This window comes from Rhinatrema bivittatum, chromosome 4, assembly GCF_901001135.1.
Source record: "Rhinatrema bivittatum chromosome 4, aRhiBiv1.1, whole genome shotgun sequence".
Taxonomy (NCBI): domain Eukaryota; kingdom Metazoa; phylum Chordata; class Amphibia; order Gymnophiona; family Rhinatrematidae; genus Rhinatrema; species Rhinatrema bivittatum.
Window position 1 is genome coordinate 383,247,919 of NC_042618.1, and position 13,858 is coordinate 383,261,776.

Sequence of the window (13,858 nt, forward strand, 5' to 3'; positions counted from 1 at the left end):
GTGTCTGGTACCATCGGATGATGTCACCCATGTGTGAAGACAGGCATCCTACTGTCTTTGGAGAATACCTGTTACAGGTAAGCAACTCTGCTTTTTCTAGCTAGAAATAAATGACTGTTGCCAGAGTATGGAACAATCGTTGGCTATACTTTTCTGGAACTTAATGTTATAAGTCTACCACATCTATCTTACATAGCTCTTGTGGCATGCATAATTTTATATAAAAACTGGATCAGATATGGACTGTGCTCCAATTGTTTTTCCATAGTCACGCTCTTGAAACATGAAAGGCAGAAACCCAGTTTCTAATCTATTTGTAAATGTGTGAGTTTTTTCTGTATCAGTGGCATGGAACCTTTTCTTTTGACTGACCATGCACACACCCCCGTGCACCATTCTCCCTTCACTGTCCTGGTCTTTTGTCAGGAAGATAAAATGTCCGAACTCCTTTTCTATATCTTTTTCTTTAATTTTTTAGGAACACTGTGAACCAAAATGTTTTGTGTACACAAACTTTGGCTCCTGAAACTTTGCCTATACAAGGCTAATCTTTCTGTGTATATAAACCTCTGAATTTTGGCATGGGTGAATTTTGGCAATGGTGAAAAATCTCTGAATTATATTTCAGCATTTATATGGTCCATGACATCAGGGTACTTCACAACAATTTAAATATAAATACAGTAAATCCCCACCCCAGAGAGTTTACAGTCTGGGTGCATGAGAAAATGGGGAGGGCATTTTTCAAAGCCATTGACATGGGTAAATTAGTTGTCTGATAATTGCCCTGCCTTCATTTTGCTAAACGTGTGAGCAGAGTTTCATAATGTACATACTTTTAGACCCATCCGAGGGAAATGTTCCCAAGGGTGTCTTTTAGGTGAGATTACCGCCACAGTTACTCACATATTCTTATTTAATCACTTTGCTACTCTATTACATTAACAGGCCAAAATGTAAATATTGCTCTGTACAATCTCTCCCCTTTTCCAGTTCCAAGTTGATTTCCCTGATTTTTTGTAACTTTCTCACATCCTTTATTTGATTCACTGTATTTATTCACTGTATTTAAAGTTCAAGGTTCTTATTGAGAACATTGTTTTAAGTTATGTTATGCTTTACACACTCTGTTAATTGTAAACCGGGTTGATGTGATGCCTGTCATGAAACTCGGTATAACAAAAACAATAAATAAATAAATAAATAAATTATTAAAATTTCAAATCTATGTGCATTATTTTTCAATAAAAATTCTGTCCCACAAAAAAGCAGGTGCAAGTTGCTTTGGATCAACAGCAGTTTTGAAAGGGAAAGTACCAGTCTATTTTCCCTTTGAAATTTGGTGTAAAGTCCAAGGGTAAAAAGTACCCCAATGCAGACAGTCTGAAAATTGGTCCAAAAGCTGCTTGCCAAAAGTCAAGAAGGAATGTTGGGTGAAAAGGAGACTTAGAACTCTGATCCTCCGGGTTCTCAGTTTATAACTCTTATCCCCATACAACACCAGTTCCCATAAACCATAACTACTGAGTCTTGGCTTGGGCTAGGTTTCCTGGTGCCATTTTAAGGCAGAGTGCCCTTGGCTAGCAAGTCCCATTAGTTTGATCAACTTCAGCATGTTAGTATTTGGCGGAGGGGGAAGGATAGTTACCTGGATTTCTTTTTCTCCAAAAATGGCATCTGAGTAGCCCTACAACTTGTCTCCCCTTTGTAGTTGTTCATTACTCTTGTTATGCTTGTTATAACCAGGGGCGGTTCTATCATGAGGAAAGGTGAGGCAGCTACCTCAGACAGCAACATTTTGGGAGTGGCAAAAAGTGTCGTTCACTCCCCCCCCCCCCCCCCCCCCCAAAAAAAACCCAAAACACTCCTGTGGCAGCCCCCTCACCTTGCTAAAGAGCGAGGCCTGGCAGGGCTGTGCCGGAGTCCATCACTCCATGGCTCGAAGATCGAAGCCCAGCGGGGCCAAGGCTGATTCCATGACACTGTGGCCCAAGGAGAGAGGAGAGACCCTGAGAGAGAGAGAGAGAGAGAGTGTGTGTGTGTGTATAAGAGAGATCATGTATGTGTGTGTTGTGAGAACCTGTATAAATGTGTGGGTGTGTGAGAGCATGTGTGTGTGCATGTGTGTTTGTGAGAAAGAGAGAGGTATGAATGAGAAGCCAGTGTATGTGTGTGGGGGGGGGGGGGGGGGTTGTGAAAGTATGGGTCTGTGCATGAGAGAGGGTGGGTCTGTGTAAGAGCGGATAAAGTTTGTGCTCCCCCCATCACTCAATCCACAGCAACTTCAGAGTGACTGAAAATCAAAAGATCCCAGGCATGGAGAGCGGAGAATTTTAAAAATTATTAGTTTTAATTGTTGGCTGGTGTTTGATGTGTCTATTTTGAAATATTTAATTGTTTTACAAATTTTCAAAACCCATTCTTTAGTTTATTTATTGACCTGTTCATCAGCTGTTTTGAAATAATTACTTTTTCTCTTAGTATCCTTTTACTATTATGATTAATGTATTATATTTCTTGATTTTATTGTTTTATAAGGAATTATAGTGTTTTTGTTGTTCTGTTGTTGCACTGCGTACAGAGTCTGGCTGCTTGTGGTTTCGGGTTCAGTGTTTGTCTATATATTTGTTTATTCTGTACGGTTTCTTTATTCTGCATTTGGTGAGGATCCATCCGTGTACTTGCCTGTGTGACTGAAGTGAAGTCTTCTGTTGGCATGTAGTTGCTTTGTAGGGATCTATAGCGGCCTGCCTTGCTCTGTTTTCCTAATAGGAGGCGTATTGGTGATTTAGGGCCTGGTATAATAATTATAATGTTGCCTTTTCATAGATAGTTGTTACTGTTTGAGTGCTGGCATTTAGTGCTATTTTGGTATGGGAGACTTACAATATTATAATTGTAATTCACTTTACTCATGGCTGTCTGAGGGCCAACAAATGCACTTTACTATATACCTAGATACCTTTGTTTTTAGTTTTTATTTTATTTTTCCTGAGGATTTCAATATGATGATAAAATCAGTGGAAATATGACACTTATACTGATTTCTTTTCCCTGTGTATTATAACAAAGTAATTTTTTCCACTAATTTTTTTTTGTCATCACATTGTCATTCATAAGCCAAATAAAAACTGAAAACGAAGGTCCCTAAATATGCCTTATACCATATGGGGCTCCAAGTGTCTCTTATGCAGAGTTTTCTCGTTGGCATGACAGCAGTGCATGTAAAAATAATATACATGTTGTGATACTTTTACCTTCAAAGACTATAATTGTAATTCATGTAAAATCTGTTTAAATGAACAATTTTTAATTGTGTTTGAGGGCTGGGAAGGAGGAGGCATAAGACTAAAATTCACTTAGGGCACCTAATACCTTTGCACTGACCTGAACAGAGTCTACCCACCATTCACCCTTCGTCCACTTCTCCAGGGGGCAAATGTTGGAGAAATGTGGAAGGGAGAGGTGGTAGGGTTGCTGGCTTCATAGAAATATCACTGGCACTCTATTTGCCCCTCCTTTGGGAACTCTAAACTCTGCTTTCCCCCTTCTGCAGCATTTCAAATCATCAAAATGGGCAGACTTCAAGGGTCCACCCCTGGCCCTCTTGATGATTTGGCCTGTGCCGTGCCTTGCGAGGAGGAAGAAGCACCATCTAATCCCTTGCCTCAGGCAGCAGTTTGCCTTTAGCTGCCCCTGAATATAACAAATGAATGTGTTCTCGGTAGCTATAATGACATGTAGTACACATGCATTTTTGAAAATGTAATTTAGACTCAAAACCTGAGAGAAGAGCCTACATTTATAATGGGGCAGTTCCTTTCAGATGCTCTCTTGGAAGTGGAGGAGTAACTAATGGATAGAGCAGCGGGCTATGAACCACGGAAACCAGGCTTCAAATCCCTCTGCCACTTCTTCAGACTTGGGCAAGTCCTTTACCCTCTACTGCCTCAAGTGCAAACTTAGATTTAGGGTACTACCTACAGTACCTGAATATAATCTGCTTTGACATCCAAAAAGTGGAATATTAATAAAATAAATAAAAAAACTTCTATTGGTAATAGTATAATTCACATTACAGAGGTAACTGCTGATAAGGGACAGAGTGAGGTGAAGTAGAAGCTTAGTATACCTGCACCTATAAATTCCAATGCATTAGAGAAAAAGTGCACAATAACATAATGGTTAAGTGAAAACTACTATAGGTAAAGCTTTAAGGACCTGCCATAACCATGGGGAGCAGCTGCTGTTTTTGCCTCATGTCTCACACCCAGTCATTGCAGTGACAGTCCTGGAATCCAGAACGTGTGCCTCCAGAGTCTGGTCAATGTGTTACCAGTGAGCGATGGCTGACATTTCCCTCCCCCAACTATGGGGCTCTGCAGTGTCCCGAGCCTGCCAGACCAGGAATTGCCCCTGGGTATTCCACACTGAACGACTGGGTGTAGAGCCACTGAACCTGTCCAGTTGCATAATCCGTGTTTAAAGCAATAGGACTTGTACCAAAGCCTGCTGAGTTTATAGCTAAAGTTCTGTGAACAGTTAGGTCAAAGACTTTGCTCAGATCCAAGTGTATCTCCTATTATCTAAGCAGATTGATGATGAATTGGGCCAAGGTCACCTTGGGGCTTTGTTGTGCCCTGTATTTTTGTTTCTGTTCTTGTAACAATCAGTAGTGCTGTATCTTTACAGATAAGTACTATATGTTCTTTAGGATTCCTGTAAGTATTATCTAATCGCTGAATAGCAATATGACTTTCATTTTATTTTCTTTTTTAGTTTTACATCAACTCTTTTCTCTCCACAGTTACTCATGGATGTATAGTGTCCACAATAAAACTTTTTCTGCCAGATGGTCTTGAAGCTCGACGACGATCAGAGTAAGTAGAACTTATGCTCCATGAAGTAGAACCAATTGCTCCGTGAAGCAGTAGAGTAAATCTCCAGATCTAGCTCTAAACTTTCAAAAGGGAGACTTTGATGAAATGAGGAAGATAACTTCAACTTTCAGGTTTTTTTCTACAAAGCTTTAGTACAACAAGTGTGGACATAGTATTTTTAAACAATCTTAGAAGCACAGTCCAGATATATTCCATGAATTAGGAAGGTGGAAGGAATGCCAAATGACTGCCAGCTTGATTAAAAGGTGAAGTGAAAGAGGCTATTTTAGCCAAAAAAGTCCTTCAAAAATTGGAAGAAAGATCCATCTAAAGGAAATAGGAAAAAGCATAAACATTGGCAAGTTAAATGTAAAACACTGATAAGACAGGCTAAGAGAGAATTTGAAATGAAGTTGACAGTAGAGGCAAAAACTCATAAAAACTTTTAAAAAATATCCAAAGCAGGATGCCTGTGAGAGAGTCGGTTGAACAGTTAGATGATCAAGGGTTTAAAGGGGGCACTTAGGGAAGATAAGGCCTTCGCGGAAAGACTATATTAATTCTTTGCTTTGGTGTTTACTAATGAAGATGATGGGGAGAGACCTGTTCCGGAATCAGTTTTCAAGAGTGGCGATTCAGATGAACTGAATCAATTCATGGTTAACCTGGAAGATGTAGTACACCAGATTGATAAACCGAAGAGTAGCAAGTCACCCAGACAGATGGTATACATCCAAGGGTTCTGAAAGGACTCAAAAATGAATTTCAGATCTGTTACTATTAATTGTAACCTATCATTAAAATCATCCATTGTACCTGACAACTGGAAAATAGCTGGTGTAACTCTGATATTTAAAAAATACTCCAGGAGTGAGCCAGGAATCTAGAGACCGGTGAGCCTGACTCCAATGCTGGGAAAAATTGTGGAAACTAAAAAAAAAATAAAAAAAAAATCAGATATGGCTTAGTGGAACACAGGCAGCATGGATTTACCCAAGATAAGTCTTGCCTCACAAATCTGCTATATTTTTTTAAAGGGGGTTAATAAAAGTGGATAAAGATGAGCCGATAGATGTGATGTATTTTGATTTTTAGAAGGCATTTGACAAAGCCCCTCATGAGAGGCTTCTGAAAAAAAAAATACAAAGTCATGGTATAGAAGGTGATGTCCTTTGGTGGATTGCAAACTGGTTAAAAGACAGAAAACAGAGTAGGATTAAATGGTCAGTTTTCTCAGTGGAAAAAGGTAAACAGTGGAGTGCCTCAGGGATATTTAATATATTTATAAATGATCTGAAAAGGGATAAGACTAGTGTGGTGATCAAATTTGCAGATGACACTAAATTATACAGAGTAATTAAATCACAAGCAGATTGTGGTAAATTGCAGGAGGACCTTGCGAGACTGGAAAATTGAGCACCCAAATGGCAGATGAAATGTAATGTGGACAAGTTCAAGGTGATGCATATAGGGAAAAATAATCCATGCTAACATGATGTTAGGTTCCATATTAGGAGTTGCCACCGAGGAAAAAGATCTTGGCGTCATATTGGATAATACATTAAAATTGTCAGTTCAGTGTGCTGTGGCAGTCAAAAAAAAGCAAACAATGTTAAGAATTATTGGAAAGGGAAAAGTAAATAAAATAGAGAACGTAATAATGCCTCTGTATCACTCCATGGTAAGACTGCACCTTGAATAGCGTGTGTGCAATTCTGGTTGCCACATCTCAAAAAAAGATATAGTTGCACTGGAGAAGGTACAAAGAAGAGTGACTATAATGATAAAGGGCATGGAACAGCTCTCCTATGAGGAATATCTAAAGAGGTTAGGGCTGTTCAGCTTGGAGAAGAGACGACTGAGGGAGGATATGATAGAGGTCTTTAAAATTATGAAAGAACTTGAATAGGTAAATATGAATTGGTTATTTACTCTTTCAGATAATGGAAGGACTAGGGGGGCAATCTATGAATTAGCAAGTAGCACATTTAAAACAAATTGGAGGAAAAGTCTTTTACTCAACGCACAATTAAGCTCTGGAATTCTTTGCCAGAGGATGTGATTAAGGCAATTAGTGTAGCTGGGTTTTAAAAAGATTTGGATAATTTCCTGGAGGAGATATCCATAAACTGATGTTAATCTAGATGATTTAGGGAATAGCCACTGTTTATTACTGACATTAGTAGCATGGGTTCTTCTTAATGTATGGGTACTTGCCAGGTACTTGTAACCTGGATTGGCCACTGTTTGAAACAGGATACTGGGCTTGATGGACCCTCTGTGTGACCCAGTATGGCAAGTTATGTTTTTGTAGGAGGAATTTTTATTCAAACAAAGTTAAATACAAATTTATCAAAGTATTTTTCATAGGAAAAGAGAGGGAGAAACCTTGGTGGATCAGGCTCCAGTAAACTTCGTGTCTAATGATTTATTTGCATTAATAGGGTTTCTTAAAGTCATGGCATGTTTTACTATATATGAAATACCATCAAACAAATTAGGATTGGATTTGATCAAATTTTCTGTTGTAGCTAACTACACAACAGCAATTCTAAATGACTCCAACTCAAAACAGCATGGTTGGTCGCCTTTGATCACGTGCCTCAAATCATACTTGCCTTCCTTTGCATCACATGCCATCTTGCACCAAAAGAAGTTAAAGTATCAAAATGCTCTTTTCAGTCAATTTTAGCAGATCTTGAGGAAAAGGGTATTAATGAGGCTGATCTCACCGTCCTATACATCTGTGCAAGTTAGAACAGGAACACTCTTTATATTTGATTTAATGGATATGCTTCAGAAAGTTCTTCTTTTAAGAAGTCTCAGTGTTTATATTAATGTCAGAAATCTTCATGTAAACCTGTATATAATGTGGCTTTAGGCTTATGCAGTAAAGAATCTGCAAATCATTGGCTACCTAGCTCTACTTGTATTATTATTATTAATGCATAACATTGCATATTTGTTTTCCTTAAAAAGTCATTTTAGGGGGTACAGGCTTTGGATTTCAGGGTTTGTTGCTGCAGTGGTGAGAGCCTGTGGCAGAGAAAGGAGAGCTATTTCATGAGCAAAAGGTTTTGTGTTCAGATATATATATTCCCACGTGTGATAATTTATTTTCAGATTCTATTTCTTCTTACTGAAAGCTTATTTCTCTATATTGTTCTTACTGAAAGTTTATTTCTCTATATTGTGTGTTGAGTGGAGGGTGAGAAAGAAGGCTAGTTAGGAGCTAGAGAAATAAACTTTCAGTAAGAACAAATAGAATCTGAAAATAAATTATCACAAGTGGGAATGATGACAACAGAGTAAGAAATAAATTATGCATATATCTTAATCATTTTCAGTTTGCCCTGGCATGTACTACTACAGTTTGGTTAGTTTAAGAAACCTCACACCAGGGGAGTGTGTGCGAGTTCATTCCTCTGCTTCACCTAATGCTTGCCCATGTTAACTTCAGTGCCTGCCAAAATATCAGTCCTGGCTAGGCCATTGCTTTGCAAGCCAGTAAGTCGAACCTGAAAATAGTATGGTGCCCCCTGGTGTTCAACAATCCAGAGTAGCAACAATTTTAATGTTATAAAATATATTAACATTTTACTTTGTGAGTAGAATTGTAGTTTCCAAACTTGTAATTTAGTTAACATTAGATGTATGTATATTTTGCGATATCCCAGAAGGTGGTGGTGATATCTTTCTGGATTTCAAATGTCACCTGAGAGAGGCCAATCTGCCATTTAATTGTAGCTAGGAAGATGGCTATAGGCAGGTGAAGATTGTACTATTCATGTCAAACACAGGTGGGGATTTTCCCCTAACTGGGAATGACTGCTACCTGACAACTATAGTGGTCTCAGTAAAATCAGTAGTCACTGAATAACTAAAAAAAATACCCAATATCACTAACCGCCAGTGTAAACATGTACACAACATTATGACTTTTAAACACACAGGAATCATTTTTAATTGCATAAACGTTTTTGCTTGAAAAATTTTAAGTAGATGTTATTTGAGATTTTACGCCATTTGGTATATGATTATTTCATTACCTGTTTTTCACTCACCTAAGGCTTGGTGCATGCTTAAGTGTTATTACACAGTGTTGTATAATACCAGTACATCTAGATTTATTACCCTAACCTCAGAGAGTGTTGGTTGTTTGGTAAAACCAAATCAGGTGAAAGAAGGGAACCTTTAAAACTTAAGAGACTCATTTTTGTTTTTGAAAGGGGAGAGGGTGTTCTGCACCCATTTTTTATTTTTTTCTCGCCTCCCAGGGAATATTGCTAAAGCTCAAGCTGGCCGAGGGCTGAAAGGGGGAATCTTTCTAAACTGAACCGATCAGCATTACTACAGTGCCAGCAAGAATTGCCCCTGCCTCAGCAGCCTTCTGCCACCTTCTCCCTCTCCATGCAGGCAATGCTGCACTTCACCAGTCCTGATCTACAGGAGACACAATCCTGAGTCTCCTATAACCAAATGTTCCGGGACAGCTCAGTGATTAAAGTTTATATAACTTTAGTTAGTTGAATGTTTTACCTTTTCTTAATAATCCCTGTTGTGTATTTCAAGATATGCAATTTACTGATTTATGTAAAACCACAACTATAGAATAAATAAAATAAACTTATTAAAGCAGTGAATTTTTTTTCACAACTTAGCAGGTGTACAAATGAGACAGCAATGCAAAATTTAGGTTAAGGTTCCAGCTAATTAAAATAGCAGATAAAAGAAAAAAAATCAAAAGCTCTATTGAGAACTGTTTTGCAAGGAGCAAATATAGTGGCTGTTACATTTTTCTAAAGTGTTCATCCTCCAAACATTTAATCATAGAGGGGGCAATAATCAAAGCCCCCTCTATTTTCCCCAACAAACATATGTTTGTTGGGGAAAATGTGCTTTAATTATTGCTGGCCCCAATATTTCCCCAGTGTTGGAAAAAGTAGAGCATATATACTTTTACCCACATTAAAAAGAGGGGCAGGGACTGATCTGGAGAGTCAAAGTACATGTGGAGACTGCAGTTAGAAATTTTCACGTGTACTCTCCAGGCTGTGCGGACTGACCCTTATTTGATTATAAAACCTCAATGAGTTATGAATTGTCAAAGTAAGTTTAGCTCATTGCAGGGGATGGAGGATTTGATGGTCAGAGTAAGAACGCAGGGTAGTACGTTTTCATTTATCTCCTAAGGCTAGTAACATGATTTGTTTTAGCATCCTTGTTGAAAATGTCTGCTCTTGTGGGCACCAGAACATACAGATAAAATCATACCTAGAGTTCTGGAATAGCAGATGACGTGTCTAAATCCATTGTTGTTCTGAAAGTCTGGGGAGAGGGTGGGGAGAGTAAACAGAGTTGTGAGGACTTGTCCAAATGACATACTAGCCATAAGAGACAAATCAAAATTTTGTAGTATTCTGAACCACTTGAAAACTTGAGAGTGTTCATTCGCTATAATTTATGCTTTTAGAATGCAGTTTAACCTTTTTCAAGGTATTTAGCTGTTAAAATCCTGCGTCTAGACAATGTTCATATTTTTATTTTCAGTGAAGAAATGAACTGATTCAACAACATATAAATTTTATTCCACTGCTAACATAATAGATGATGATGATAAAAAGACCAAGTAGCCCATCCAGTCAGCCCAGTTATTTCTGTCCACAGTGTAATATCTCAGCTACCAGCCATAAAGCATTACTACTTGTAAGATATCACTCCTTACCCAAGACAGATTGTCATTTTTATCCTTTACATACACTACCATCTTGAATAGATGAGCATACAAGATCCTTTCCTTTCCTGTGACTAATCATAAGGCTTTGTAATATATTATATAAGTATCTTGTTTGTCTGATATTTTCAATTGTGTTATTGTATGCAGGATTAAGTTGTTGTGGTTGCTGTGATTATTGATGTAATTATGCTTTTTCTTTCTCGCAGATAAGGCTGAATTAGCCATGCTGTCTGGAAGCGCCCCCTAGTGGCCCGATGCAGGAACTTCTCATAGAATGTTGAAAACTTCACTCCTGCATGCCTGTGCAGTGCTTTCCCACGTGACTGACTCTCTCCTCAGTTTTTCACTTTTCCATGCAGTAACGGTCACGGGTTTTTCTTTCTTCACTCTTGGGAAAATTGTCTCTCTCTCTCTTCTCAAAATCTCTTCAGTGAATCCCAAATAGCACTTTTTAGTGCCCTAATGGCTCCTAAAGCTCCCGGTTTTAAATTTTGCCAATGTGGCAAAATCATGTCTCTCCACATATGGGCATATAACCGCTGTTATTTATGTCTCGGCCCGGACCACCATCAGGGATCCTGCCGGGATTGTGGCAGGATGTCTCTGCGGGCCCAGCAGCAGAGAGCCGCAAAGATCGCCGGACTGAGGGAATTGAAGGAAGGCCCGTCCGGTTCCTATGCCCCTAACCAGCGATCCACGCAATCTTCACCAGAGTGAAAACACAATAGATTGGAAAAACAAAAGCAGTCATCCTCCTTAGAACCGCCTACCAGTAAGCTAAAACTGCCAAAAACTGTAGCAGGTTCCCGTAACAACCCGGATGCACCTAAGCGCCAATGCGTTGAATGTGTCACCAGATACGTCCCTTGATAACTCGGACTGAGCCTTCGAGGCCGATGCAGGAATCTGATCAATGCAAATCAGCCGATGAGTTCCGTTGACTGACCAAACATCAAAAAGTGTGTCGAAGTCAGCTTCAGACCACACTTCCAGGAAGCCAATGCATCAGACTCAAACACATGCGTCGAGGCCATTGAAAACTATGAAATCAACGCATTCATCGCAGAAACACCATGCGTCGGAAATTTTGACTGCAGGACACGTGCACCAATCTAAGGATCTACCCATAGTGTTTATCATCTCTGATTTAGAAGGTTCTGATGGCTCAGATGCTGAAACCTCTCGCATTCCGAAGCACTCTTCTTCATCAGCTTCAGATAAACATCAGAAGAGGGCACACACCAAGGAACCTTCAGACCGCCCTCCAAAGCGGTCGGGGAAGTCTGCTTCCCCTAGAGAGGGCCAAGACAGCTCTCCACTAGCTAAGAAAAAGAAAACTGCAACTACCAGCAAAGGGCTACAAGCTGCAGCCTCTCAATTGCTATCCCAAATTACGGGAGTTCTTCAGACCTCCTTCAACATGTTAGTTTCCTCTCAGAATCTGCACCCCCCAGCCCATCAGCAGGGGAATCGGAGCATTCCATTATCTCTCCTTCGCCCGGCTTATAATTGAAAAATGAGGAACACATGCTGGAGCCGAGTTCGCTAGGACCGGGACTGTTATGGGTTCAAACCGTGCACACTGGTATCCTGCCCAGGTTCTCTGACCTGGGGGGCTAATCTCACATTAACACACACAATTACAGATTATATTTGGGGGCTTGAATCCAGGAGCTAATTCCCAACACAAAAAGCCACACAAACTTTGATTCAGTACATCACGGTTCCAGGTAAGAAAGTAAGTTTGAGTAATAGGAGGATAGAACAAATAAAATTAGATCATGAAGTAGTAGTAATGGTATATAATAGCAATTGCTACATAGGTATAAAAAGCTTACATTTCCAAAGAATCAGCCATACCATCATGTCCAGGGCTGTCTCGCCTTATACACTTCAAATGCTTGTGAAAACAGTGGTGTTGCCTCCCTCTGCTTTCTTATCAGATTTCAGACACAGCTGTATCCTTCACTTTCACTCTCAGGCTTTAGTATAAGAAAATTGCTAGTTTTCTCATTATATACTTAGTGGAATAACTAAATAAACAGACTCTTGCCTGTTAGTAAACATTTCACAGTGCAAGACAGTAAACAGGAGATCACTGTGGCGTTTAATTTGTGTCTGGGTGAATCCTTATGGTCTATCATCTACGTACATCCTTAGCAAAAGTAACAAAAAAATGACTCCAACAAGGACCACATGGAGGGCCTGTTTACTCCTCTCCACCCTTCCCAGAGTCTTCACTAATTATACCATGGACCCTCCGGAGGAACGACCAGAACAATCATCACCCCCCGGAGGATCTCTCATACCCCAGGTTCATAGAGAAGGTGTGAACCACCTTAAACCTGAAAACCAAAATCTCCCAGATCCTAGGGCAAACATGCATGGGCTTCTCAAGATTTTTTACATACCTGCGGAACCAATGGCTCTACTTTCCCATTCCAAATTGGTTGGAGGAATAGAAAACATGAGTCACCTTTCTCAGTGCCCCCCACTTCCAAGAAGACAGACCTAAAATTCAGGATGTGGAAGTCGGCATATTATGGTCCAGTCAACCTACCACACACATCTGTTGTGGTCGAGTCTGCAATGAAGAAAGCCAGGAAAACCAGGCTCTATTCAAACACCCCTCTGAGGAAAGATAGTCTATATCTAAATGACTTCGGAAAGAAGGTATTCCAAGGTGCAATGCTCAACGCTAAGATCCAGCAGCATCAATTCTAAATAACGCAGTATTTACATGAATGTCTTCAAAAAATGAAGTCTGATACACAACAGCCCACAGAAGATATCCTGCAGAGACAGGGTATGGCAGACATGGAAGAGGGAATGCCGCATCTACTCCGCACAATTTACAAAAGGATTCGATACTTTAGCCTGCACTCTGGCGGCAGCCATCGTGGCCAGAAGAATAGCATGGCTCTGGGCGAGTGCCATTCGCAAGGAGGTCCATGACAAACTAGTGGACCTTCCATGTAAGGGGGATACCCTTTTCAGGGAGAAACTTCAGGAAACTGTCCCAGCTCAAAGAACAGACAGGCCGATACAGTACCCGCGTTTGGACGCTCGTTTTCGACGCGTTAGCTTTACCCCTTATTCGGTAAGGGGTAATAGCGCGTCGAAAACGCGCAACCAACACCCCCGAAACCAATAGCGCCCGCAACATGCAAATGCACGTTGATGGCCCTATTAGTTATTCTCGCGCGATTCAGTAAGTAAAATGTGCAGCCAATCCGCACAT

At 40.0% G+C, this 13,858-nt stretch overlaps 1 protein-coding gene across 18 annotated transcripts in view; it reads left to right on the forward strand.

The window, feature by feature from the left end:
• Window positions 1–13,858, forward strand: part of SLMAP (sarcolemma associated protein) — a 362,537-nt gene that overhangs the window by 150,668 nt on the left and 198,011 nt on the right. For all 18 annotated transcript variants that reach the window (XM_029600936.1, XM_029600935.1, XM_029600939.1 and 15 more), the window contains exon 3: window positions 4,808–4,880. In XM_029600936.1, coding sequence (XP_029456796.1) covers window positions 4,808–4,880 — 73 coding nt within the window. The remainder of the gene's footprint in view (window positions 1–4,807; window positions 4,881–13,858) is intronic.